Source organism: Nerophis lumbriciformis, linkage group LG16 (genome assembly GCF_033978685.3).
Source record: "Nerophis lumbriciformis linkage group LG16, RoL_Nlum_v2.1, whole genome shotgun sequence".
Taxonomy (NCBI): Eukaryota; Metazoa; Chordata; class Actinopteri; order Syngnathiformes; family Syngnathidae; genus Nerophis; species Nerophis lumbriciformis.
In genome coordinates, this window is record NC_084563.2 from 5,675,000 (window position 1) to 5,700,756 (window position 25,757).

A 25,757-nucleotide genomic window follows, 5' to 3' on the forward strand; every position below is an offset into this window, starting at 1 on the left:
CACATACTGTACATATACATTCACTGTACAAACACATATACACATTCTGTACATATACATTCATTGTACAAACACATATACACATTCTGTACATATACAAGTACATATGCATACTTACACTCATGCACATAATCACGTTTCATCAAACATATATTAACGTTGTTGCCCTAGGGTAAACTGGGTGTAACACATGGCACACTGACAAAGCTTAACCTATTGTGACTACAACAATCTACAAGGTTAATGTAGGTGGCTTCTCTTTCTCCCCCTCCATTTTTCTGCATTCTTTCGTATCTCAAGTTATCATTACGTATATGTATTGTTGCATTTAAACAACTGTATTGTTGATAATAAAGGTAAATTATTGGTATTGTTCATTATCAATAGCGCTATTTCTATTGGTATTTGTATTGATCCATTTGTAGTGTAATAATGCTCATTGTCATTTCTGTATTATTTTTTATTTTTCGCTAACTGCTTATTTGCTATTACTTTTACCATCATATTTGTACATGTCATATTTGCTGATGTTGCTCTATTGTTGTTGTTGTTGTTGTTTGCTGTTGTTGTTTTTGTCTCTCTGTCTAATCCCCCTCTTGTCCCCACAATTTCCCCCTCTGTCTTCTTTTTTTTTTCTCTTTCTATCCCCTCCTGCTCCGGCCCGGCTGCACTAAATGATAATATAAATACATTTAATAAAGTCAAATACAAATAAGGCAACAAGAGAAGTATCCTACACTTCTCTTTTGTAAAGTAAATCTGAACAGCCGACATGGGCATCTACATCAACTATATGATTTGCCTGAGAAGCTGGACAGGACATAAAAAAAAAAAAAAAAAAAAAAAAAAAAAAAAAAAGTTGTTCAACAGTCCGGGGGTCTCCGTTGTGCTATTTTAGGCTTCATAATGCGCCACACATTTTCAATGGGAGACAGGTCTGGACTGCAGGCGGGCCAGGAAAGTACCCGCACTCTTTTACTCTGAAGCCACGTTGATGTAACACCTGGCTTGCTGAAATAAGCAGGGGCGTCCATGGTAACGTTGCTTGGATGGCAACATATGTTGCTCCAAAACCTGTATGTATATAGCTGCTTGAGAAAGGTTTTTCTTAAACTGTTCAACAATTTGCTCACGCATTTGTTGACGAAGTGGTGACCCTCGCCCCATCCTTGTTTGTGAATGACTGAGCATTTACTTTTATACCCAATCATGGCACGCACCTTTTCCCAATTAGCCTGCACACCTGTGGGATGTTCCAAATAAGTGTTTGATGAGCATTCCTCAACTTTATCAGTCTTTTTTGCCACCTTTCCCAACTTCTTTGTCACGTGTTTCTGGCATCAAATTCTAAATGATTATTTGCAACAACAAAAATTTTTTTATGAGTTTGAACATCAAATATGTTGTCTTTGTAGCATATTCAACTGAATATGGCTTGAAAAGGATTTGCAAATCATTGTATTCCGTTTATATTTACATCTAACACAATTTCCCAACTCATATGGAAACGGGGATTGTAGGGCACAAAATCAGTGTCAGTTGAGTCGGTCCATAGGTTGCCTGATGTCAGTATTTAGTGACACAGTATCGACACAGTATCAATACAGTTTTCCAATGTGTCGAAACGCTTCATGACGCCTCGTCAACCCATCACTAATTGTTGATGACTGAAGTGTTGATATCAACCTAACCCCCCCCCCCCCCTCCACATCCTGGATTGTAAATAATGTAAAGTTGAAAAAATTATTGGGGTGTTACCATTTAGTGGTCAATTGTACGGAATATGTGCAATCTACTAATAAAAGTATCAGTCAATCAATAAATAAATGAATAAATAAATCTATTTATTTTTGACGTGTTTCTTGCTACTTTCTGTTGTATATTGTATGTTGTATGTTTTTAGGGAAAATATAACACAAATGATCAAGTATTACTTTCATGTGTTTTTTTTTTCTTCTGTTTTATCATCGTATTTTTTTTTTCTGCATTTTATTTTGGACGAACGGAACCGGAAATTGCGTCACCTTCGCTTTCGTTCCAGATCATTCCGCCGGCCGGCAACCGTTTTACTGTGTTGCTAACTCAGCGAAGCTAACCTGTCAAAGTGTCTCAATTCGCCAACTTGTCGCCATGTCTCACCCAATACCCAACAACAAGCCGTCCAATTCCGACAACCCCCGCGTTTTCTTCGACGTCGACATTGACGGAGCCAGAGGTAAGGATATATTTATATATTTGTCCGCATCTAAAAAGCCTTAGCATTAGCCGCTAACATGCGCGTCATAGTCGCTAGCATGTTAGCTAGCATGCTGGCGGCATTGCGATGAACAAAGAGTAGTATCAAATATAGTTTCATGAGTACGACAGTTATGACTAACAAGTGCAAGCCATGTGCGCTTGTTTAGTTGAGCAAGAATTTCAATGCACATGTGCTAGTTATGACAAATATACACTCCGGGCCGGCCACTATAATAGGTACACCTGCACAATGTAGACCAGGGGTGTCAAACTCAAATACAGAGTGGGCCAAAATGTAAAACTGAACAAAGTCAACGTTGAACAAATTAACCTTTTAATAGGGACTTAAACAAGTTTTGCATTGAATATTGAACAAGCAAGGCTTATATAACTTTATTGTGACATGCAAAATCCAGTTTCAAACAATAATTAAAGCTGCAAGCAGCGTTGGTCGGGCCCGCGTATTTGGCAGGTGCTAGTCCTAAGTGTCCCAATACTTTTGTCTACTTTTAGTCTGAAGTGTCCCAAGACTTTTGTCTAGTGTACCTACCTTGTCTGCATTGTGTGGGCACGTTGGTGCTTCCTGCTTTTAAGCAGCCATCGTAAAAAAAACAGCACCGCAGGAGCATCAGTGCAGCGGGTCTTTGAAGGGTCATAAAATCAAAACCGGAGCAGGTATTACAAATCCCATCTATACTTTTAATCACAAGGGTTGTATCTCTCACCTGTGTTAGTTTGAAGGCGAAACGACAAACGCGCTCAGAGGAGATAGATTTTGAAGAAAGGTGACCGGTTTGTACAAAAAGTTTGTTTTGAAGGGGGAATAACAAACTTCCTGTTGATTTTTGCTGGGGGTGGTCAATTTATGAAATGTAGGTCTAAGTGAGACCTACATAGAGGTTTTTGTTTCATGTCTCTGCGACCTTCCCATTGGGAGTTACAGGCAGTTTAGTCATTTTTTTCTTCCGAGGAGCAGTTTTTTATCAGTTTTATTCAAAAATTGCTGTAGAGCGCAATTTTTGAATTTGGGGTTAGGTTTTTTTATTAGATCACAGTTTTTGCCAGTCCTGATGTGTGTGTTCAGTTCGGTGAGTTTTGAAGCATGTTAAAGGGGTCAAATTACAGCGCAAAGAGGCAAAAGTGACTGTTTTTAGTACTTTTTTGTCTTGAAGGGGGAATTGCCAACTTCCTGTTGATTTTTGCCCGAGGATATACAATTATGAAAACTAGGTCTAAGTCAAACCTACATACAGGTTTTTGTTTCATGTCTCTCCGATCTTCCTAGTGGGAGATATAGGCAGTCTAGTTTTTTTTTTCCCTAGGGGGCGCTAGAGCGCAATTTTGAGTTTTGGGGTTCGGTTTTTTTAAAAAGGTAATTTTCGCAGGTCCTGATGTGTGGGTCAAATATGGTGAGTTTTGAAGCATGTTAAGTGGGTCAAATTACAGTTTGTTGTGGCGGCGGAAGAATAAAGAATAATAATAATAAAACCTTAGAATAACAATAGGTCCTTATGTCCCATTGCGGGCCCTAATTAAAGCTGCAAGCAGCGTTGGTCGGGCCCGCGTATTTGGCAGGTGCTAGTCCTAAGTGTCCCAATACTTTTGTCTACTTTTAGTCTGAAGTGTCCCAAGACTTTTGTCTAGTGTACCTACCTTGTCTGCATTGTGTGGGCACGTTGGTGCTTCCTGCTTTTAAGCAGCCATCGTAAAAAAACAGCACCGCAGGAGCATCAGTGCAGCGGGTCTTTGAAGGCTCATAAAATCAAAACCCGGAGCAGGTATTAAAAAGCTGTTCTATACTTTTATACACAAGGGTTCAATCTCTCTTCTGTGTTAGTTTGAAGGCGAAACGACAAACGCGCTCAGAGGAGATAGATTTTGAAGGAAGGTGACCGGTTTGTACAAAAAGTTTGTTTTGAAGGGGGAATAACAAACTTCCTGTTGATTTTTGCTGGGGGTTGTCAATTTATGAAATGTAGGTCTAAGTGAGACCTACATAGAGGTTTTTGTTTCATGTCTCTGCGACCTTCCCATTGGGAGTTACAGGCAGTTTAGTCATTTTTTTCTTCCGAGGAGCAGTTTTTTATCAGTTTTATTCAAAAATTGCTGTAGAGCGCAATTTTTGAATTTGGGGTTAGGTTTTTTTATTAGATCACAGTTTTAGCCAGTCCTGATGTGTGTGTTGAGTTTGGTGAGTTTTGAAGCATGTTAAGAGGGTCAAATTACAGCGCAAAGAGGCAAAAGTGACTGTTTTTAGTACTTTTTTGTCTTGAAGGGGGAATTGCCAACTTCCTGTTGATTTTTGCCCGAAGACATACAATTATGAGAACTAGGTCTAAGTCAGACCTACGTAGAGGTTTTTGTTTCATGTCTCTCCGACCTTCCTAGTGGGAGTTACAGGCAGTCTGTTTTTTTTTTTTCCTAGGGGGCGCTAGAGCGCAATTTTGATTTTTGGGGTTCGGTTTTTTCATCAAAAGACAATTTTCGCAGGTCCTGATGAGTGTGTCAAATATGGTGAGTTTTGAAGCATGCTGAGTGGGTCAAATTAGTGTTCAAAGAGGCGGCGGAATAATAATAATAAAGAATAATAATAAAACCTTAGAAATTCAATAGGTCCTTATGTCCCATTGCATAAGGACTCCCTGTGGGAGTCCTTTTGCAATGGGCCATGGCGGGCCCTAATTAAAGCTGCAAGCAGCGTTGGTCGGGCCCGCGTATTTGGCAGGTGCTAGTCCTAAGTGTCCCAATACTTTTGTCTACTTTTAGTCTGAAGTGTCCCAAGACTTTTGTCTAGTGTACCTACCTTGTCTGCATTGTGTGGGCACGTTGGTGCTTCCTGCTTTTGAGCAGCCATCTTAAAAAACCAGCAGCGCAGCAGCATCAGTGCAGCGGGTCTTTGAAGGGTCATAAAATCAAAACCGGAGCAGGTATCACAACTCTTTCAACAACTTTTAATCAGAAGGGTTCAATCTCTCTCCTGTGTTAGTTTGAAGCCGAAACAACAAACGCGCTCAGAGGAGATAATGTTTGAAGAAAGGTGACGGGTTTTTACAAAAATTGTGTTTTGAAGGGGGAATAGCAAAGTTCCTGTTGATTTTTGCTGGGGGTTGTCAATTTATGAAATGTAGGTCTAAGTGAGACCTACATAGAGTTTTTTGTTTCATGTCTCTCCGACCTTCCCAGTGGGAGTTACAGGCAGTTTTGTAGTTAATTTCTTCCGAGGAGCAGTTTTTTATCAGTTTTATTCAAAAATTGCTGTAGAGCGCAATTTTTGAATTTGGGGTTAGGTTTTTTTATTAGATCACAGTTTTAGCCAGTCCTGATGTGTGTGTTGAGTTTGGTGAGTTTTGAAGCATGTTAAGAGGGTCAAATTACAGCGCAAAGAGGCAAAAGTGACTGTTTTTAGTACTTTTTTGTCTTGAAGGGGGAATTGCCAACTTCCTGTTGATTTTTGCCCGAAGACATACAATTATGAGAACTAGGTCTAAGTCAGACCTACATAGAGGTTTTTGTTTCATGTCTCTCCGACCTTCCTAGTGGGAGTTACAGGCAGTCTGTTTTTTTTTTTCCTAGGGGGCGCTAGAGCGCAATTTTGATTTTTGGGGTTCGGTTTTTTCATCAAAAGACAATTTTCGCAGGTCCTGATGAGTGTGTCAAATATGGTGAGTTTTGAAGCATGCTGAGTGGGTCAAATTAGTGTTCAAAGAGGCGGCGGAATAATAATAATAAAGAATAATAATAAAACCTTAGAAATTCAATAGGTCCTTATGTCCCATTGCATAAGGACTCCCTGTGGGAGTCCTTTTGCAATGGGCCATGGCGGGCCCTAATTAAAGCTGCAAGCAGCGTTGGTCGGGCCCGCGTATTTGGCAGGTGCTAGTCCTAAGTGTCCCAATACTTTTGTCTACTTTTAGTCTGAAGTGTCCCAAGACTTTTGTCTAGTGTACCTACCTTGTCTGCATTGTGTGGGCACGTTGGTGCTTCCTGCTTTTAAGCAGCCATCGTAAAAAAAACAGCACCGCAGGAGCATCAGTGCAGCGGGTCTTTGAAGGGTCATAAAATCAAAACCCGGAGCAGGTATTAAAAAGCTGTTCTATACTTTTATACACAAGGGTTCAATCTCTCTTCTGTGTTAGTTTGAAGTCTAAACGACAAACGCGCTCAGAGGAGATAGATTTTGAAGGAAGGTGACCGGTTTTTACAAAAATGTTGTTTTGAAGGGGGAATAGCAAACTTCCTGTTGATTTTTGCTGGGGGTTGTCAATTTATGAAATGTAGGTCTAAGTAAGACCTACATAGAGGTTTTTGTTTCATCTCTCTCCGACCTTCCCAGTGGGAGTTACAGGCAGTTTTGTCAGATTTTTCATCCGAGGAGCAGTTTTTTGTGCGTTTTATTAAAAAATTGGTGTAGAGCACAATTTTTAGATTTGGGGTTAGGTTTTTTCATTAGATCACAGTTTTAGCCAGTCCTGATGTGTGTGTTCAGTTTGGTGAGTTTTGAAGCATGTTAAGGGGATCAAATTACAGCTCAAAGAGGCAAAAGTGACTGTTTTTAGTACTTTTTTGTCTTGAAGGGGGAATTGCCAACTTCCTGTTGATTTTAGCCCGAGAATGTACCATTATCGGCGTGGTGCAGTGGGAGAGTGGCCGTGCGCGACCCAAGGGTCCCTGGTTCAATCCCCACCTAGTACCAACCTCGTCATGTCCGTTGTGTCCTGAGCAAGACACTTCACCCTTGCTCCTGATGGGTGCTGGTTAGCGCCTTGCATGGCAGCTCCCTCCATCAGTGTGTGAATGTGTGTGTGAATGGGTAAATGTGGAAGTAGTGTCAAAGCGCTTTGAGTACCTTGAAGGTAGAAAAGCGCTATACAAGTACAACCCATTTATCATTTATGATTATGAGAGTTAGGTCTGAGTCAGACCTACATAGAGGATTTTGTTTCATGTCTTTCCGACCTTCCTAGTGGGAGTTACAGGCAGTCTAGTATTTTTTTTCTTCTAGGGGGCGCTAGAGCGCAATTTTGATTTTTGCAGTTGTTTTTTTTTTATTAAAAGACAATTTTCGCAGGTCCTGATGTGTGGGTCAAATATGGTGAGTTTTGAAGCATGTTAAGTGGGTCAAATTAGTGCTCGAAGAGGCGGCGGAATAATAATAATAATAATAATAATAATAATAATAATAAAACCTTAGAAGAACAATAGGTCCTTATGTCCCATTGCATAAGGACTCCCTGTGGGAGTCCTTTTGCAATGGGCCATTGCGGGCCCTAATAATAATAAAACCTTAGAAGAACAATAGGTCCTTATGTCCCATTGCATAAGGACTCCCTGTGGGAGTCCTTTTGCAATGGGCCATTGCGGGCCCTAATAATTCAAAAATATCAATGGCATATCAAATACAATTTAAATAAAAATTGAATGCCTCTTTTCTATTTGCAGCCTTCAGAGGTAAATATCAACATTAACTTTATCCACAGGCTTATACATTTGAAAATAAAATAACAATGAATAAACCAACCAATCAGGACTTTAAACTGCTCAGTTTGCAACACACTGATCTAATGTGATGTGCCCAAGCCAGACACCTGCCATCTTTTCTTGGATGCTAGTTCATTAATGTCGGGGCTCAGGCTTTGAGCTGAGGCAACCTTCATTATCCAACGAAGGTGTTTTATCAGTCATTATATCTCGTAGTACACCCGGACCACAGCATTAGGGGTGTGCCTTAAAGGGGAACATTATCACCAGACCTATGTAAGCGTCAATATATACCTTGATGTTGCAGAAAAAAAGACCATATATTTTTTTAACCGATTTCCGAACTCTAAATGGGTGAATTTTGGCGAATTAAACGCCTTTCTAATATGCGCTCTCGGAGCGATGACGTCATGACGTCGCATCGGGAAGCAATCCGCCATTTTCTCAAACACCGAGTCAAATCAGCTCTGTTATTTTCCGTTTTTTCGACGGTTTTCCGTACCTTGGAGACATCATGCCTCGTCGGTGTGTTGTCGGAGGGTGTAACAACACCAACAGGGACGGATTCAAGTTGCACCAGTGGCCCAAAGATGCCAAAGTGGCAAGAAATTGGACGTTTGTTCCGCACACTTTACCGACGAAAGCTATGCTACGACAGAGATGGCAAGAATGTGTGGATATCCTGCGACACTCAAAGCAGATGCATTTCCAACCATAAAGTCAAAGAAATCTGCCGCCAGACCCCCATTGAATCTGCCGGAGTGTGTGAGCAATTCAGGGACAAAGGACCTCGGTAGCACGGCAAGCAATGGCGGCAGTTTGTTCCCGTAGACGAGCAAGCTAAACCCCCTGGATGTCTTGGCTCACACCGTCCCTTATGCCACCGAAGATGATCAAGAGAAGAATATCGACCCTAGCTTCCCTGGCCTGCTGACATGAGGGTATGTCTCCAGAATATATTAATTGATGAAAATTGGGCTGTCTGCACTCTCAAAGTGCATGTTGTTGCCAATTGTATTTCATATGCTGTAAACCTAGTTCATAGTTGTTAGTTTCCTTTAATGCCAAACAAACACATACCAATCGTTGGTTAGAAGGCGATCGCCGAATTCGTCCTCGCTTTCTCCCGTGTCGCTGGCTGTCGTGTCGTTTTCGTCGTTTTCGCTTGCATACGGTTCAAACCGATATGGCTCAATAGCTTCAGTTTCTTCTTCAATTTGGTTTTCGCTACCTGCCTCCACACTACAACCATCCGTTTCAATACATGCGTAATCTGTTGAATCGCTTAAGCCGCTGAAATCCGAGTCTGAATCCGAGCTAATGTCGCTATAGCTTGCTGTTCTTTCCGCCATGTTTGTTTGTGTTGGCTTCACTATGTGACGTCACAGGAAAATGGACGGGTGGTTAAAATCCGGCACTTTGAAGCTTTTTTTAGGGATATTGCGTGATGGGTAAAATTTTGAAAAAAACTTCGAAAAATATAATAAGCCACTGGGAACTGATTTTTAATGCTTTTAACAATTCTGAAATTGTGATAATGTTCCCCTTTAAAGACACTGCCTTTAACGTCCGCTATGAGCTGTCGTCATGTCCGCTTTTCATCCATTCTAACAACGTGCCGGCCCAATCACAAGATATGTGCGGCTTCTGTATGAACACACACAGGAATGCAAAGCATACTTGTTCAATAGCGATACAGGTCACGCTGAGGGTGCCCGTATAAACAACTTTAACAATGTTAGAAATATACGCCACACTGTGAATCCACACCAAAGAAGAATGACAAACACATTTCAGGAGAACATCTGCACCATAACACAACAGAACAAATACCCAGAACCCTTTGCAGCACTAACTCTTCCGGGACGCTACAATATACATCCCCGCTACCACCAAACCCTCCCCCCCACCACCTTGTCGCTCCCGGAAGAGTTAGTGCTACAAAGGATTCTGGGTATTTGTTCTGTTGTGTTTATGTTGCATTACAGTGCGGTGTTCTCCCGAAATGTGTTTGTCATTCTTGTTTGGTGTGGATTCACAGTGTGGCATATATTTCTAACAAAACTTAGTTGTTTATATTGCTGTTGATCAAGTATGCTTTGCATTACCCGTTGCATTCACTGTTGTGTGCGTGCAGAAGCGGCCAGCACACGTTCGACTGGATGAAAAGCGGATGTGACAATTTTCGGGACGGTCACTGAAATCTGGAACTCTCCCGGGAGGGTTGGCAGTATGAGAGTTAGCGGTGAATGTGGTGTTACCGCGGCACCGCCGCTGAATATAATCGGCGGGCCAGCTCTAGTGTTAATTTGATATCGCCTCAAGGGCCAATTTGATATCGCCTCAAGGGCCAAGTGAAATTACACGGTGGGCCAAATTTGGCCCACTGTGGTGTCAAACTTGGTGTCAAACTTGACACCCATGATCTAATGCAATCGAGTAAAGCTCAAACACTACGTTATAACTATAATAACGAATATAATATGAACATGCTTTCTTTTGATTGCTGCCATATGAATGTCAGGACAGTTACCAACATAATAATTAATATAGGGCTGCAACAACTAATCGATTAAAACCGATTATAAAAATAGTTGGCGATTAATTTAGTCATCGATTCGTTGGATCTATGCTATGCGCATGCGCTGAGGCTAGGGATGATGTTTGATAAGAAATTATCGAGTTCGAGCCTATTATCGAATCCTCTTATCGAACCGATTCCTTATCGATTCTCTTATCGAAGCCAGATAGGTTGTTGTATATGGGAAATAACTAGGGATGTCCGATAATGGCTTTTTGCCGATATCCGATATTCCGATATTGACCAAACCCTTAATTAGCGATACCGATATCAACCGATAACAATATATACAGTGGTGGAATTAACACATTATTATGCCTAATTTGGACAACCAGGTATGGTGAAGATAAGGTCCTTTTTTTAAAAAATTATAAAATAAGATAAATGAATTTAAAAACATTTTCTTGGATAAAAAAGAAAGTAAAACAATATAAAAACAGTTACATAGAAACTAGTAATGAATGAAAATGAGTAAAATTAACTGTTAAAGGTTAGTACTATTAGTGGACCACAATCATGTGTGCTTACGGACTGTATCCCTTGCAGACTGTATTGATATATATTGATATATAATGTAGGAACCACAATATTAATAACAGAAAGAAACAACCCTTTTGTGTGAATGAGTGTAAATGGGGGAGGGAGGTTTTTTGGGTTGGTGCACTAATTGTAAGTGTATCTTGTTTTTTATGTTGATTTAATTAAAAAAAAAAACAACCCAAAAAACCGATATCGATAATAAAAAAAACGATACCGATCATTTCAGATATTACATTTTAAAGCGATATTATCGGACATCTCTAGTTATAACTATAACAACGGATATAATATGAACATGCTTTCTTTTGATTGCCGCTATATGAATGTCAGGACAGTTACCAACATAACTAGGGATGTCCGATAATGGCTTTTTGCCGATATCCGATATTCCAATATTGTCCAACTCTTTAATTACCGATACCCTTGCAGACTGTATTGATATATATTGATATATAATGTAGGAACCAGAATATTAATAACAGAAAGAAACAACCCTTTTGTGTGAATGAGGGATGGGGGAGGGAGGTTTTTTGGGTTGGTGCACTAATTGTAAGTGTATCTTGTGTTTTTTATGTTGATTTAATAAAAACAAAAAAAACAAAAAACGATACCGATAATAAAAAAACGATACCGATAATTTCCGATATTGCATTTTAAAGCATTTATCGGACATCTCTAAACATAATTAATATAGGGCTCCAACAACTAATCAATTAAAATCGATTATAAAAATAGTTGGCGATTAAATTAGTCATCGATTCGTTGGATCTATGCTATGCGCATGCGCTGAGGCTAGGGATGATGTTTGATAAGAAATTATCGAGTTCGAGCCTATTATCGAATCCTATTATCGAACCGATTCCTTATCGATTCTCTTATCGAATCCAGATAGGTTGTTGTATATGGAAAAAACACAATATTTGGTTTAACAAAAGCTCACTTTTATTTTATAAGAATAAAATCAAATCAAATAAATATTGACTGTTACCCCCCTAAAAAATTTAAATAAATAAATATTGACTGTTGTTACCCAAAGTATATTAAGTGGTATTTTTCAGAAAAACAAATATATACAGTAACACAAAAACAACCTGTCTCTGTGATCACTATAGGTGTATAAATAATAATATAGTGTTAAATAAAATCAGTCCCTTGGGCACAAAACTGAAAATAATACAGCTCTCCAAAAAGTTGCTGCTATTGGAACATACTAACTACACACACAGGCAGACAGCTAACAAACAATCCAAGACGTCTAATAACGTTCCAAAGAAGATTGATCCATTTAGGCTCTTTATTGTTGTTGATCTTACTTTGTCTTTTCCTATCTTTACTTTTGTCTTGCACTGGACTGTTATTTTTATTTTAAACTGAAATACACACAGTAACAAATGTATAAGCTATGTGATTCAATTAACATACTGAAATGTAATACACAATATGTAAATATTAGCTTCACACAAATATACAGTACTATCATCAAACAAATACTTCTGAGTGTTGAAACTATTTCGATGTTGGAAATATACGACTGGCAGCCATTTTAAGTCCTCAAATCATCCATTGAAACAGTGCACAAAAATCGTTTTTCAATAAACATCTTAATTTTAAATTTAACCACTTTCCACCTTAATATTGAGTTACATAAACAAGTTAAACAGTTTACTTACAGACTTATATTTTCCAAGTCTTGTAAGAGCTAACACAACTTGTCTACTTCTCAATTGTCTCATGAACGGAACTGACTCGCCAACCCAGAAGTGGCCATACTATTGACGCGTAGTATTTTCATTTTGCCACAAGGTGTCAGTAAGAGTCTACGATCAAATGGGCATAACATTGCTCATTTGGGATTCGTTCTCAGGGATTCGAATAAAGAACCAACTCTTTTTCTTTGCTTATAGTGGTCTCGATAACGGGTACCGGTTCTCAAAAAGGGATTTGAGTCCGAGGACTCGGTTCTTTTCTTATCGAACAACCGGGAAAATCGGTTTCGAGCATCATCCCTAGCTTAACTACGTTATTTTTATTTTTTAACCTTTATTTATAAACTGCAACATTTACAATCAGCTGAGAAACAAGAATCAAAATAATAGGGGTGTAACGGTTTGTGTATTTGTATCGAACCGTTTCGGTATGGGGGTTTCGGTTCGGTGCGGAGGTGTACCAAACGAGTTTCCACACGGACATATTAAGTAGCATACTGTACGTTGTGTAAACAATACTCAAAATGCCGGACATTTGAGGCATTTAAGAAACTCCGCCCTGACAGCTCCGCAAAAGAGGACATGTCCGGTGAAAAGAGGACGTATGGTCAGTCTATCGTAGCCCGTTAGCTGCTAGCATGCTAGCAAAAGAGGACATGTCCGGTGAAACCGATCCTAGCAGCGACCGGGCTAGGATAGACTGACCATACGTCCTCTTTTCACCGGACATGTCCTCTTTTGCGGGGCTGCCCGGGCGGTGTTTCTTAAATGCCTCAAATGATTCAAATTTTGAGTTATGGTTGTGTGTATTAGCAATGTACGTTCAGGGGTAAGAAGGGGTTAAAAACTTCAGCAGCATTGGTGAGGGAGGGGCAGAGACAGAGAGAGTGAGAGAGTTATGGTAAACACGCATGCGTCGCCAGGCTCTGCTTTTTATCCATACATTTATCACATTTAATTGTATTATCTATAGCAGGGGTGTCAAAAGTGTGCATTTTTGTAACATTTTCCTTGTTTTATTTGGCAAGTTGAAAGAACATGGCGCCAGTATGCTGTTGTTTTTCAATAAACTACTGGAAAGGATAGAAATGTAGTTTGTCTCTTTTATCCCATTATTAATCGATTAATCAAAGTAATAATCGACAGATTAATCGATTATCAAATTAATCGTTAGTTGCAGCCCTAAATTAATACTTTGCAGATATTGTGAGTGTAAATACGGTTCTCGCAGTCATCAGTAGTAGTTTAATTATTTTGGACACGATAAAAACAATGCATAATAATTAATAACAATGAAATAATCAGGGCTGTCAAAGTTAACGTGACAATAACGCATTAACTATTAATTCCAATAACGGCACTTTTTTTTTATTGGGCGATTAACGCAGACACCTCCTTTTTGCCCTCGGGCCGTGCCGTAGCGGAGGAACTTAGCTGCAGTTCACTTGCTGCTGATGAGCCACATGCGAGCAGAAATGGACCAAGGAAAGTCTACCTTCCGTAAAAATCCGGTTCAAAGTCATAGCATCCGATAATGGCTTTTTGCCGATATCCGATATTCCGATATTGTCCAACTCTTGAATTACCGATACCGATATTGTAAGTGTATCTTGTGTTTTTTTATGTTGATTTAATCAAAAAAACAAACAAACTATACCGATAATAAAAAAAACGATACCAATAATTTCCGATATTACATTTTAACGTATTTATCGACCGATAATATCGGCAGGCCGATATTATCGGACATCTCTAATAGCAAGTTGTTCTCTCAACAAGAAAGGACTATTTTTTGTCATGAGAAAAGGCGACATCCCTGCAGCAAACACCTGCTGTGCGCATCGAAAGAGGTGTGTGGTGTGCTTCACTTCTGTGTTCAGATTACGATTAAGGTGCAGTGATAACATTTAGATTGTTACTGTGACTGCTTTAGTAAGTACGATGACATAAAAGAGACAGAAATGAAAGACGGTCGGCAGAATGTCGAAAGGAGACTTATTTTTTTGGCAAACAGTCGATTTGACATTAAAACATGTGAAAACATTTTCTCAAAAGAATCACACACTTTTCCGGCTTCAAAATAAAAGGGCTACACTATACATCCGGTTTACCTACATTTAGGGTTTCTCCTTAATGTATGGCTTCATATTACCCGCCACATCCAACAAAATAAAGTCATATAATGTATTGCAGCGTCCAGGAGAAAACAAAGTCTGACTTTCTTTTTAGCTTTTATTGCCAATTTTATGATGACAGGCCCAATTCCAACAAGTATTTCCTCCGTGCTCACACGTCTGCCTCCGTGTTTCACTCCAAGACACACAACACTTCATTGGCAAAATGACCATCATAACACACTAACATACACATTACCACCAGCAGGTAGTTACGGTATGAATGGCTATATATAGTTTATTATTTGCGCACTATTGACTAATGATGTATCAAAAAATTTGGCCGGAAAAAGACGTACTTTAATCACCAGAACAGTGCTCTTGAAACCGTTGTTGTGATGACGTAAGCGATACGCACAGTGTTGTTTAGAGCGGAGGCAGCGTGTCCAAGTGTGCACATATTTAATAAAGTCGAGATATACCCGCGGACAACAATCTCCACAGTTTAAGACAGGGGTCGGCAACCAAAAATGTTGAAAGAGCCATATTGGACCAAAAATACAAAAAACAAATCTGTCTGGAGCGGTAAAAAATTAAAAGGCGTATACGTCTTATAATAAAGGCAACACATGATGTCTATATTAGCAATATTAGTCTATCAAAATGACTTTAAAAGTCTTATATAAGTGTTATAATGAAGACAACACTTGATGTAAGTGTCTATATTAGCTATATTAGCCTACTATCAAAATGACTTTAAAAGTCTTATATAAGTGTTATAATGAAGACAACACATGATGTGTCTATATTAGCCTACTATCAAAATGACTTTAAAAGTCGTATATAAGTGTTATAATGAAGACAACACATGATGTACGGTAAGTGTCTATATTAGCCTACTATCAAAATGACTTTAAAAGTCTTATATAAGTGTTATAATGAAGACAACACATGATGTAAGTGTCTATATTAGCTATATTAGCCTACTATCAAAATTACTTTAAAAGTCTTATATAAGTGTTATAATGAAGACAACACATGATGTAAGTGTCTATATTAGTTATATTAGCCTCCTATCAAAATGACTTTAAAAGTCTTATATAAGTGTTATAATGAAGGCAACACATGATGTAAGTGTCTATATTAGTTATATTAGCCTCCTATCAAAATGACTTTAAAAGTCTTATATAAGTGTTATAATGAAGGCAACACATGATGTAAGTGTCTATATTAGTTATATTAGCCTCCTATCAAATGACTTTAAAAGTCTTATATAAGTGTTATAATGAAGACAACACATGATGTAAGTGTCTATATTAGCTATATTAGCCTCCTATCAAAATGACTTTAAAAGTCTTATATAAGTGTTATAATGAAGACAACACATGATGTAAGTGTCTATATTAGTTATATTAGCCTACTATCAAAATTACTTTAAAAGTCTTATATAAGTGTTATAATGAAGACAACACATGATGTAAGTGTCTATATTAGTTATATTAGCCTCCTATCAAAATGACTTTAAAAGTCTTATATAAGTGTTATAATGAAGACAACACATGATGTAAGTGTCTATATTAGTTATATTAGCCTACTATCAAAATTACTTTAAAAGTCTTATATAAGTGTTATAATGAAGGAAACACATGATGTAAGTGTCTATATTAGTTATATTAGCCTCCTATCAAAATGACTTTAAAAGTCTTATATAAGTGTTATAATGAAGACAACACATGATGTAAGTGTCTATATTAGTTATATTAGCCTCCTATCAAAATGACTTTAAAAGTCTTATATAAGTGTTATAATGAAGACAACACATGATGTAAGTGTCTATATTAGCTATATTAGCCTCCTATCAAAATGACTTTAAAAGTCTTATATAAGTGTTATAATGAAGACAACACATGATGTAAGTGTCTATATTAGTTATATTAGCCTACTATCAAAATAACTTTAAAAGTCTTATATAAGTGTTATAATGAAGGAAACACATGATGTAAGTGTCTATATTAGTTATATTAGCCTCCTATCAAAATGACTTTAAAAGTCTTATATAAGTGTTATAATGAAGACAACACATGATGTAAGTGTCTATATTAGTTATATTAGCCTACTATCAAAATGACTTTAAAAGTCTTATATAAGTGTTATAATGAAGGAAACACATGATGTAAGTGTCTATATTAGTTATATTAGCCTCCTATCAAAATGACTTTAAAAGTCTTATATAAGTGTTATAATGAAGACAACACATGATGTAAGTGTCTATATTAGTTATATTAGCCTACTATCAAAATGACTTTAAAAGTCTTATATAAGTGTTATAATGAAGGCAACACATGATGTAAGTGTCTATATTAGCCTCCTATCAAAATGACTTTAAAAGTCTTATATAAGTGTTATAATGAAGACAACACATGATATAAGTGTCTATATTAGTTATATTAGCCTCCTATCAAAATGACTTTAAAAGTCTTATATAAGTGTTATAATGAAGACAACACATGATGTAAGTGTCTATATTAGCTATATTAGCCTACTATCAAAATGACTTTAAAAGTCTTGTATAAGTGTTATAATGAAGACAACACATGATGTACCGGTAAGTGTCTATATTAGCTATATTAGCCTCCTATCAAAATGACTTTAAAAGTCTTATATAAGTGTTATAATGAAGGCAACACATGATGTAAGTGTCTATATTAGTTATATTAGCCTACTATCAAAATGACTTTAAAAGTCTTATATAAGTGTTATAATGAAGGAAACACATGATGTAAGTGTCTATATTAGTTATATTAGCCTCCTATCAAAATGACTTTAAAAGTCTTACATAAGTGTTATAATGAAGACAACACATGATGTAAGTGTCTATATTAGCTATATTAGCCTACTATCAAAATGACTTTAAAAGTCTTATGTAACGCTTACATGGGCTAGGCGGGTCAAAAGTATAAACCGTATAACAGAAGATGGTTGGTCTAGGAGCCTGAGGTATGAAAGATGACGACAACTAGTTATCTTGCTTTCGACTGCATTAAATGTATTAACACGAATATAAATGCCACAGATGACACAATAGAAAAACAATAAAAATAATGCCCAAAACAAAAATACAAGATGCAGTCCTTCTGCCTTCTCGGAACCAGTTCACAGTTCAGTTCAAAAAGATACGCAAACGCTTTTGCGTCATTCCAAAAGTTCGGTTCAAAAACAAAAGTAATCCAAAAGGTTCGCCGCGGAGGAGAAAAAAAATGCTTGTCCTACCGTGTAGTAGTTTAGCTCGCCATTTGTTGAGTTGAGTTTGAAGGTGGATAGGAAGCTCAGGTTGTTTGGGTCAACGGGTATTCCTTCCCGTAAAAAAAACCTGACCTAAAAGTCCAAAAAACCCAAAGTGAGTAACCTAGTTACCTCTTCACTAGCAAAGTACATTATAGATGTACTTGAAAGCATAATGTAAGCATTCGATTGTCCGGAATGACTAATTTGTTGTACTAATAAACCAATTGATATAACATAACCAACCATGTTGATTAATATACAATCATGAGTCCAATTAAAATGAACATTCATAATACATTTCTAATAATACAGATCATGATTTCTTATCTAAAGTGATAAAACTCAATCATAGATCAATTAAATTCAATTACAAATTCATTTACAATTTAAATTACAAGTGCACTTATATAACCTAGTTTCATAATACTCATTAGAAACTCAATGTATCATAATTCATATTCAAGTACTTATTCAAACATTCAAAGTTGATGAACAATCAAGCAAAGTTAAATTAAAGTGTTGCGCAACAACCTAAATACACGCACCTGCGTTCCATCTGATTCGCATCCACAAAGTAGCAAAAGCATATTAGCAGTTTAAAGCCCTTTGCCACTTTGCTAAACTAAACTGTTGCCTATAAATGGGCTGGATGATCAAAAGAAAATCAAACATAATTAAAGCTGCAAGCAGCATTGGTCGGGCCCGCATATTTGGCAGGTGCTAGTCCTAAGTGTCCCAATACTTTTGTTCAGTTTTCGTCATAAGTGTCCCAATACTTTTGTCTACTTTTAGTCCGAATTGTCCCAATACTTATGTGTAGTGTACCTACCTTGTCTGCATTGTGTGGGCACGCTGGTGCTTCTTGCTTTTTAGCAGCCTTCTTGAAAAAACAGCAGCATCAGCGCAGCGGCTCTTTGAAGGGTCATAAAATCAAAACCGGAGCCGGTATTAAAACTCTTTCGATAACTTTTAATCAAAAGGGTTCAATCTCTCTCCTGTGTTAGTTTGAAGCCGAAACAACAAACACGCTCAGAGGAGATAATGTTTGAAGAAAGGTGACCGGTTTTTACAAAAATGTTGTGTTGAAGGGGGAATAGCAAGCTTCTTGTAGATTTTTGCTGGGGGTTGTCAATTTATGAAATGTAGGTCTAAGTGAGACCTACGGAGAGGATTTTGTTTCATGTCTCTCCGACCTTCCCAGTGGGAGTTACAGGCAGTTTTGTCATTGTTTTCTTCCGAGGAGCAGTTTTTTTCTCCGTTTTATTCAAAAATTGCTCTAGAGCGCAATTTTTAAATTTGGGGTTAGGTTTTTTTATTAGATCACAATTTTTGCCAGTCCTGATGTATGCGTTCAGTTTGGTGAGTTTTGAAGCGTGTTAAGGGGGTCAAATTACAGCTCAAAAAGGCAAAAGTGACTGTTTTTAGTACTTTTTTGTCTTGAAGGGGGAATTGCCAACTTCCTGTTGATTTTTGCCTGAGGATATACAATTATGAAAACTAGGTCTAAGTCAAACCTACATAGAGGTTTTTGTTTCATGTCTCTCCGACCTTCCTAGTGGGAGTTACAGGCAGTCTAGTTTTTTTTTTTTCCTAGGGGGCGCTAGAGCGCAATTTTGAGTTTTGGGGTTCGTTTTTTTTATTAAAAGACAATTTTCGCAGGTCCTGATGTGTGGGTCAAATATGGTGAGTTTTGAAGCATGTTAGTTGGGTCAAATTAGTGCTCAAAGAGGCGGCGGAAGAATAATAATAAAGAAAGAATAAAACCTTACAAATTCAATAGGTCCTTATGTCCCATTGCATAAGGACTCCCTGCGGGAGTCCTTATGCAATGAGCCATGCGGGCCCTAATTACCTGAGTAATCGAGGCAAAACAACAAACCATGCACGCCCCGATAATCGAACATGCCGGCTCTATGGAAGAATGGCAGCGGTTAGCGCCTATGCTAAAACAAATGCTAACACAATTTTGGCGACATGACACATGATTGTGAGTGTGGAATTCCATTGATTATGCCATGGCCAAACACTCACCTAATTAAGAAGTTTGCAAAGTGTCAGAATGAGAAGATTTTGCAAGTTTCTTCTCAAGCGCGTCTCACAGCACCGCAGCCACAGCAGACGGGAGGGGGTGGTAAAGTGAGCAGCACTTCCTTAAAGCGGCAGGAAGTAACCCTCCACAATAAAAGTCTTTGCACTGTATGCACATTTTCAATGGGTAATTTAAATATGGGTTACACTTATCTAAGTGTTATAATGAAGGCAACACATGATGTAAGTGTCTATATTAGTTGTATTAGTCTATCAAAATGACTTTAAAAGTCTTATATAAGTGTTATAATGAAGACAACACATGATGTAAGTGTCTATATTAGTAATATTAGCCTCCTATCAAAATTACTTTAAAAGTCTTATATAAGTGTTATAATGAAGACAGCACATTATGTAAGTGTCTATATTAGCTATATTAGCCTACTATCAAAATGACTTTAAAAGTCTTATATAAGTGTTGTAATGAAGACAGCACATGATATAAGTGTCTATATTAGCTATATTAGCCTACTATCAAAATGACTTTAAAAGTCTTATATAAGTGTTGTAATGAAGACAGCACATGATATAAGTGTCTATATTAGTTATATTAGCCTACTATCAAAATGACTTTAAAAGTCTTATATAAGTGTTATAATGAAGGCAACACATGATGTAAGTGTCTATATTAGCCTACTATCAAAATGACTTTAAAAGTCTTATATAAGTGTTATAATGAAGACAACACATGATGTACCGGTAAGTGTCTATATTTGCCTACTATCAAAATGACTTTAAAAGTCTTATATAAGTGTTATAATGAAGACAACACATGATGTAAGTGTCTATATTAGTTATATTAGCCTCCTATCAAAATTACTTTAAAAGTCTTATATAAGTGTTATAATGAAGACAGCACATTACCGTATTTTCCGCACTATAAGGCGCACCGGATTATTAGCCGCACCTTCTATGAATTACATATTTCATAATTTTGTCCACCAATAAGCCGCCCCGGACTATAAGCCGCGCCTACGCTGCGCTAAAGTGAATGTCAAAAAAACGCTGCGCTAAAGTGAATGTCAAAAAAACAGTCAGATAGTTCAGTCAAACTTTAATAATATATTGAAAACCAGCGTTCTAACAACTCTGTCCCAAAATGTACAAATGTGCAATCACAAACATAGTAAAATTCAAAATGGTGTAGAGCAATAGCAACATACCGGTAATGTTGCTCGAACGTTAATGTCACAACACACAACACACAAAATAAACATAGCGCTCACTTTCTGAAGTTATTCTTCATTCGTACCGGTAAATCCTTCGAATTCTTCGTCTTCGGTGTCCGAATTGAAAAGTTGCGCAAGCGTGGCTTCCAAAATGGCCGGCTCCGTCTCTTCGAAGTCATCGGATTCAGTGTCGCTGTTGTTGTGCAGCAGTTCTGTGAATCCTGCCTTCCGGAAAGCTCGGACCACAGTTGTGACAGAAATATCTGCCCAGGCATTTACAATCCACTGGCAGATGTTGGCGTATGTCGTCCGGCGTTGTCTGCCCGTCTTAGTGAAGGTGTGTTCGCCTTCGGTCATCCATTTTTCCCACGCAGTTCGCAGTCGTGATTTGAATGCCCTGTTGACACCAATATCCAGCGGTTGGAGTTCTTTGGTTAATCCACCCGGAATGACGGCGAGTGTTGTATTTGTGTGCTTCACTTGTTTTTTGACACCATCTGTGATGTGGGCGCGCATAGAGTCGTATATCAACATGGACGGAGCAGCGTGAAAAAAGCCACCCGGCCTCTTCGCGTAAACTTCCCTTAACCACTCGCTCATCTTTTCTTCATCCATCCATCCCTTCGAGTTAGCTTTTATGATGACGCCGGCTGGAAAGGTCTCTTTTGGCAAGGTCTTCCTTTTGAATATGACCATGGGAGGAAGTTTCTGGCCATTAGCATGGCAAGCTAGAACCACAGTGAAGGACGACTTTTCATTCCCAGTGGTGCGAATATTCACCGTACGTGCTCCCGTTGTATCAACAGTGCGGTTCACAGGAATATCAAAAGTCAGTGGAACCTCGTCCATGTTGATAATGTTCTCTGGCCGGATCTTTTTTTCCGCTATCTTCTTTTTACAATATGCACGGAAAGTAGCCAGCTTTTCTTTAAAGTCGTTAGGCAGTTGCTGTGAAACAGTGGTCCGTGTGCGGATGGAGAGATTGCGTCTTTTCATAAACCGAAAACACCAAGAAGCACCACCTTTAAAATCATCCAGGTGAAGTTCGCTTGCTAGCGTTGTTGCCTTCATTCGAATAGTGATGGTGCTGACACTTCTGCTTGCTGCTCTCTGCTCAACAACCCACTGTTCGAGTTCGTCCTCCAACTGTTGCCATCGTGCTTTGTTCCCTCGGAAGCTCTGTTTTGTCTTCTTTACCTGGCGCAGGTCATCTTCTTGCTTCCTCCACCTACGCACCATTGATTCATTTATGTTATATTCTCTTGCTGCTGCTCTATTTCCGTGTTCTTCGGCATGACTTATTGCCTTAAGTTTAAATTCTGCGTTATAAGCGTGTCGTTTAGTAGGAGCCATTTTGTAGTCTGGTCTTTACAGATGTAGACAAACAAAGGAAATGAAACGAAATATCCGCGCGCTTCTTTTTCTTCCGGGGGCGGGCGGTAGCGCTTCCTGTTCTATGGGGGCGGGTGCTTACCTTGGCGGTTGCTTGCGTAGAAGAAGAAGCACTTCCTGTTCTACCGGGAAAAAAGATGGCGGCTGTTTACCGAAGTTGCGAGATCGAAACTTTATGAAAATGAATCGTAATAAAGCGCACCGGGTTATAAGGCGCACTGTCAGCTTTTGAGAAAAATTGTGGTTTTTAGGTGCGCCTTATAGTGCGGAAAATACGGGTATGTAAGTGTCTATATTAGCTATATTAGCCTACTATCAAAATGACTTTAAAAGTCTTATATAAGTGTTATAATGAAGACAGCACATGATATAAGTGTCTATATTAGTTATATTAGCCTACTATCAAAATGACTTTAAAAGTCTTATATAAGTGTTATAATGAAGACAACACATGATGTAAGTGTCTATATTAGCTATATTAGCCTACTATCAAAATTACTTTAAAAGTCGTTTATAAGTGTTATAATGAAGACAACACATGATGTAAGTGTCTATATTAGTTATATTAGCCTACTATCAAAATGACTTTAAAAGTCTCATATAAGTGTTATAATGAAGACAACACATGATGTAAGTGTCTATATTAGCTATATTAACCTACTATCAAAATGACTGTGTCGCAGGCTGAAGCAAATCTTCGTTGACAGACATGTTGAAATGTAATATTTTTCTACACATTTTTACAACATTAGAAAACATTAGTACATCAGAGGCTACTCAGAATGTGAGATAACTCCTGGAAATGACTGGGTTATAATGGCCAAAGTTATAGATGTGTGTGTCCAAGTTAAAGGAAACGTCTTCTTTTCATGGATTTATTACAATCTTTGGCAAGCTAGGTAATGTTTGCTGTGGTCTGGAACAACATGACACACAAACAACTATCTGAAATGCAGCCAGTATTAGATAATGTGTCATGAGACATGCAAATATAAATTAAATACACAGAGTAGATAAGTAAAGGAAATTAAATGATCTCAAATATAGCTACAAACGAGGCATAACGATGCAATATGTACATACAGCTAGCCAAAATAGCATGTTAGCATTGATTAGCTTGCACTCATAAAACGTTTGGTGGACAAAATGAGACAAAGTAGTGGAAGATTTTACATGTAATCAAACTGTTGCGTCACAGTCCACACTATGGTGAGTTCAAGAACCGCCGAAATTAGGACAAAAGGATGTTGACCAAATAGTGTCATCAGTGAAGCATACACACAAACATAAACAGTGGTAGTTCTAACTATTGGGAAGGTTTGTGTCATGTTTGTCCTCAAACAAGAAGTATTTTCCACCACCTTTTCCCATTTTCAATACTTTTTAAAAAATGCTCCAGGGAGCCACTAGGGCGGCACTAAAGAGACCCCCGGTTTAAGATGACACTGGCAGCTTTTAATGAAAGAAAGGCTCCCAGCAACACGCAGCAAGTATGACGTCAGGCTGGCTTTTTGTGACAAAAAGAAGACAGTCTCTAAAGACCAGTACAGTCTCCAATAACACCAGAAATAGATGCTCGATTTGTTGCCAGTCCTTTTTATGAAAAAAGAGTGACTAAAAGGATTGGAGAAATCTCAAATTCTCAACCAAGTGCAATAACAATTTAAAAATAGAACAAAATTTTATCATGTCAGAAAAAAATTATATGTTAATACTAAATAACAGATTTATTTTAAATGTATATGAAATTTTTGGCCTTTTTTAAAGTATATATGCATCATAGCAAAGCATGCGATGATGTCATACCGACCACGCCCCCACCACAACAGGTGTTTTGTTAATTTAGGGGAAGCCCTGACATTAGCAAAATAAAAATGTCTTGCATTACGATCATGCTTTGTCAGAGATGTTGTTTAGGAATATGAGGTGGGGGTTCTGGCTGGCAGACATATTGTGTAAATGATTTTACAACTTGTTATGGTCTACAGCAGAGGTGCTCATTACGTCGATCGCGAGCTACCAGTCGATCTCGGAGGGTGTGTCAGTCGATCACCAGCCAGGCATTAAAAAAATAGTCCTAAAAATGAGCGATCATAAATCTTCACTATGACGTCACTTTCGTCACTTGATTGACATTCACGGCACCCGAGGGTCTTCTGAGATGACGCTGGCTGCTGCCAGCTCATTAAAATTACCGACTGGAAGGCGAGAAACACTTTATTTCAACAGACTCTGGCGCCGTACCTGTCGTCAAAACTCCAAAGACCGACTGCACAGTTGCACAGTTGCGCTAACAAAACAAGAGTCTCAGAAAGCTGGCGTGCACAAGCTAGCAAGCTACGGAGTTTGCCGACAATGTATTTCTTGTAAAGTGTATACACAGGAGTACGGAAGCTGGACAAATAAGATGCCAAAAACCAACCACTTTCATGTGGTATTGGACAGAAAGGAGGACTTTTTTCTCCTCCATTCGAAAATGCGGACGTTTTTAGCACCACTGTCTGATTCTAATCAATGCAAGTCATCAGAATCAGGTAATACACCAACTTATATTCTTGTCTTCATGAAAGAAAGGAATCTATATGTGTTAAACATGCCTGTATTATCTTTAAACACCTTAACTTGTTAACAATATTAACTATATGTGTTAAACATGCTTGCATTATCTTTAAACACCTTTAACTTATTAACAATATTAACTATATGTATTAAACATGCTTGTATTATCATTAAACACCTTTAACTTGTTAACAATATTAACTATATGTATTAAACATGCTTGCATTATCTTTAAACACCTTTAACTTGTTAACAATATTAACTATATGTATTAAACATACTTGTACTATCATTAAACACCTTTAATTTATTAACAATATTAACTATGTGTTAAACATGATTGCATTATCATTAAACACCTTTAATTTATTAACAATATTAACTATATGTGTTAAACATGCTTGCATTATCATTAAACACCTTTAACTTATTAACAAAAACTTATATTTCATAAATAAGTAAATATAAATTATATATATGAATGAGGTAGATCCCCACGACTTGATCAATTGAAAAGTAGCTCGCCTGCAGAAAAAGTGTGAGCACCCCTGGTCTACAGAATAACTAGCAGGCTCAGTATTACATGTCATGAATAAAGAATGTTAAA

The 25,757-nt window shown here is 37.9% G+C and overlaps 1 protein-coding gene across 1 annotated transcript in view; it reads left to right on the plus strand.

Moving 5' to 3' along the window:
- The first annotated feature begins 2,019 nt into the window (after positions 1-2,019).
- The window catches only part of ppid (peptidylprolyl isomerase D), a 40,113-nt gene continuing 16,375 nt past the window's right edge, over positions 2,020-25,757 (plus strand). The window contains exon 1 of the mRNA XM_061976539.1: positions 2,020-2,215. Coding sequence (XP_061832523.1) covers positions 2,131-2,215 — 85 coding nt within the window. The 5' untranslated portion in view covers positions 2,020-2,130. The remainder of the gene's footprint in view (positions 2,216-25,757) is intronic.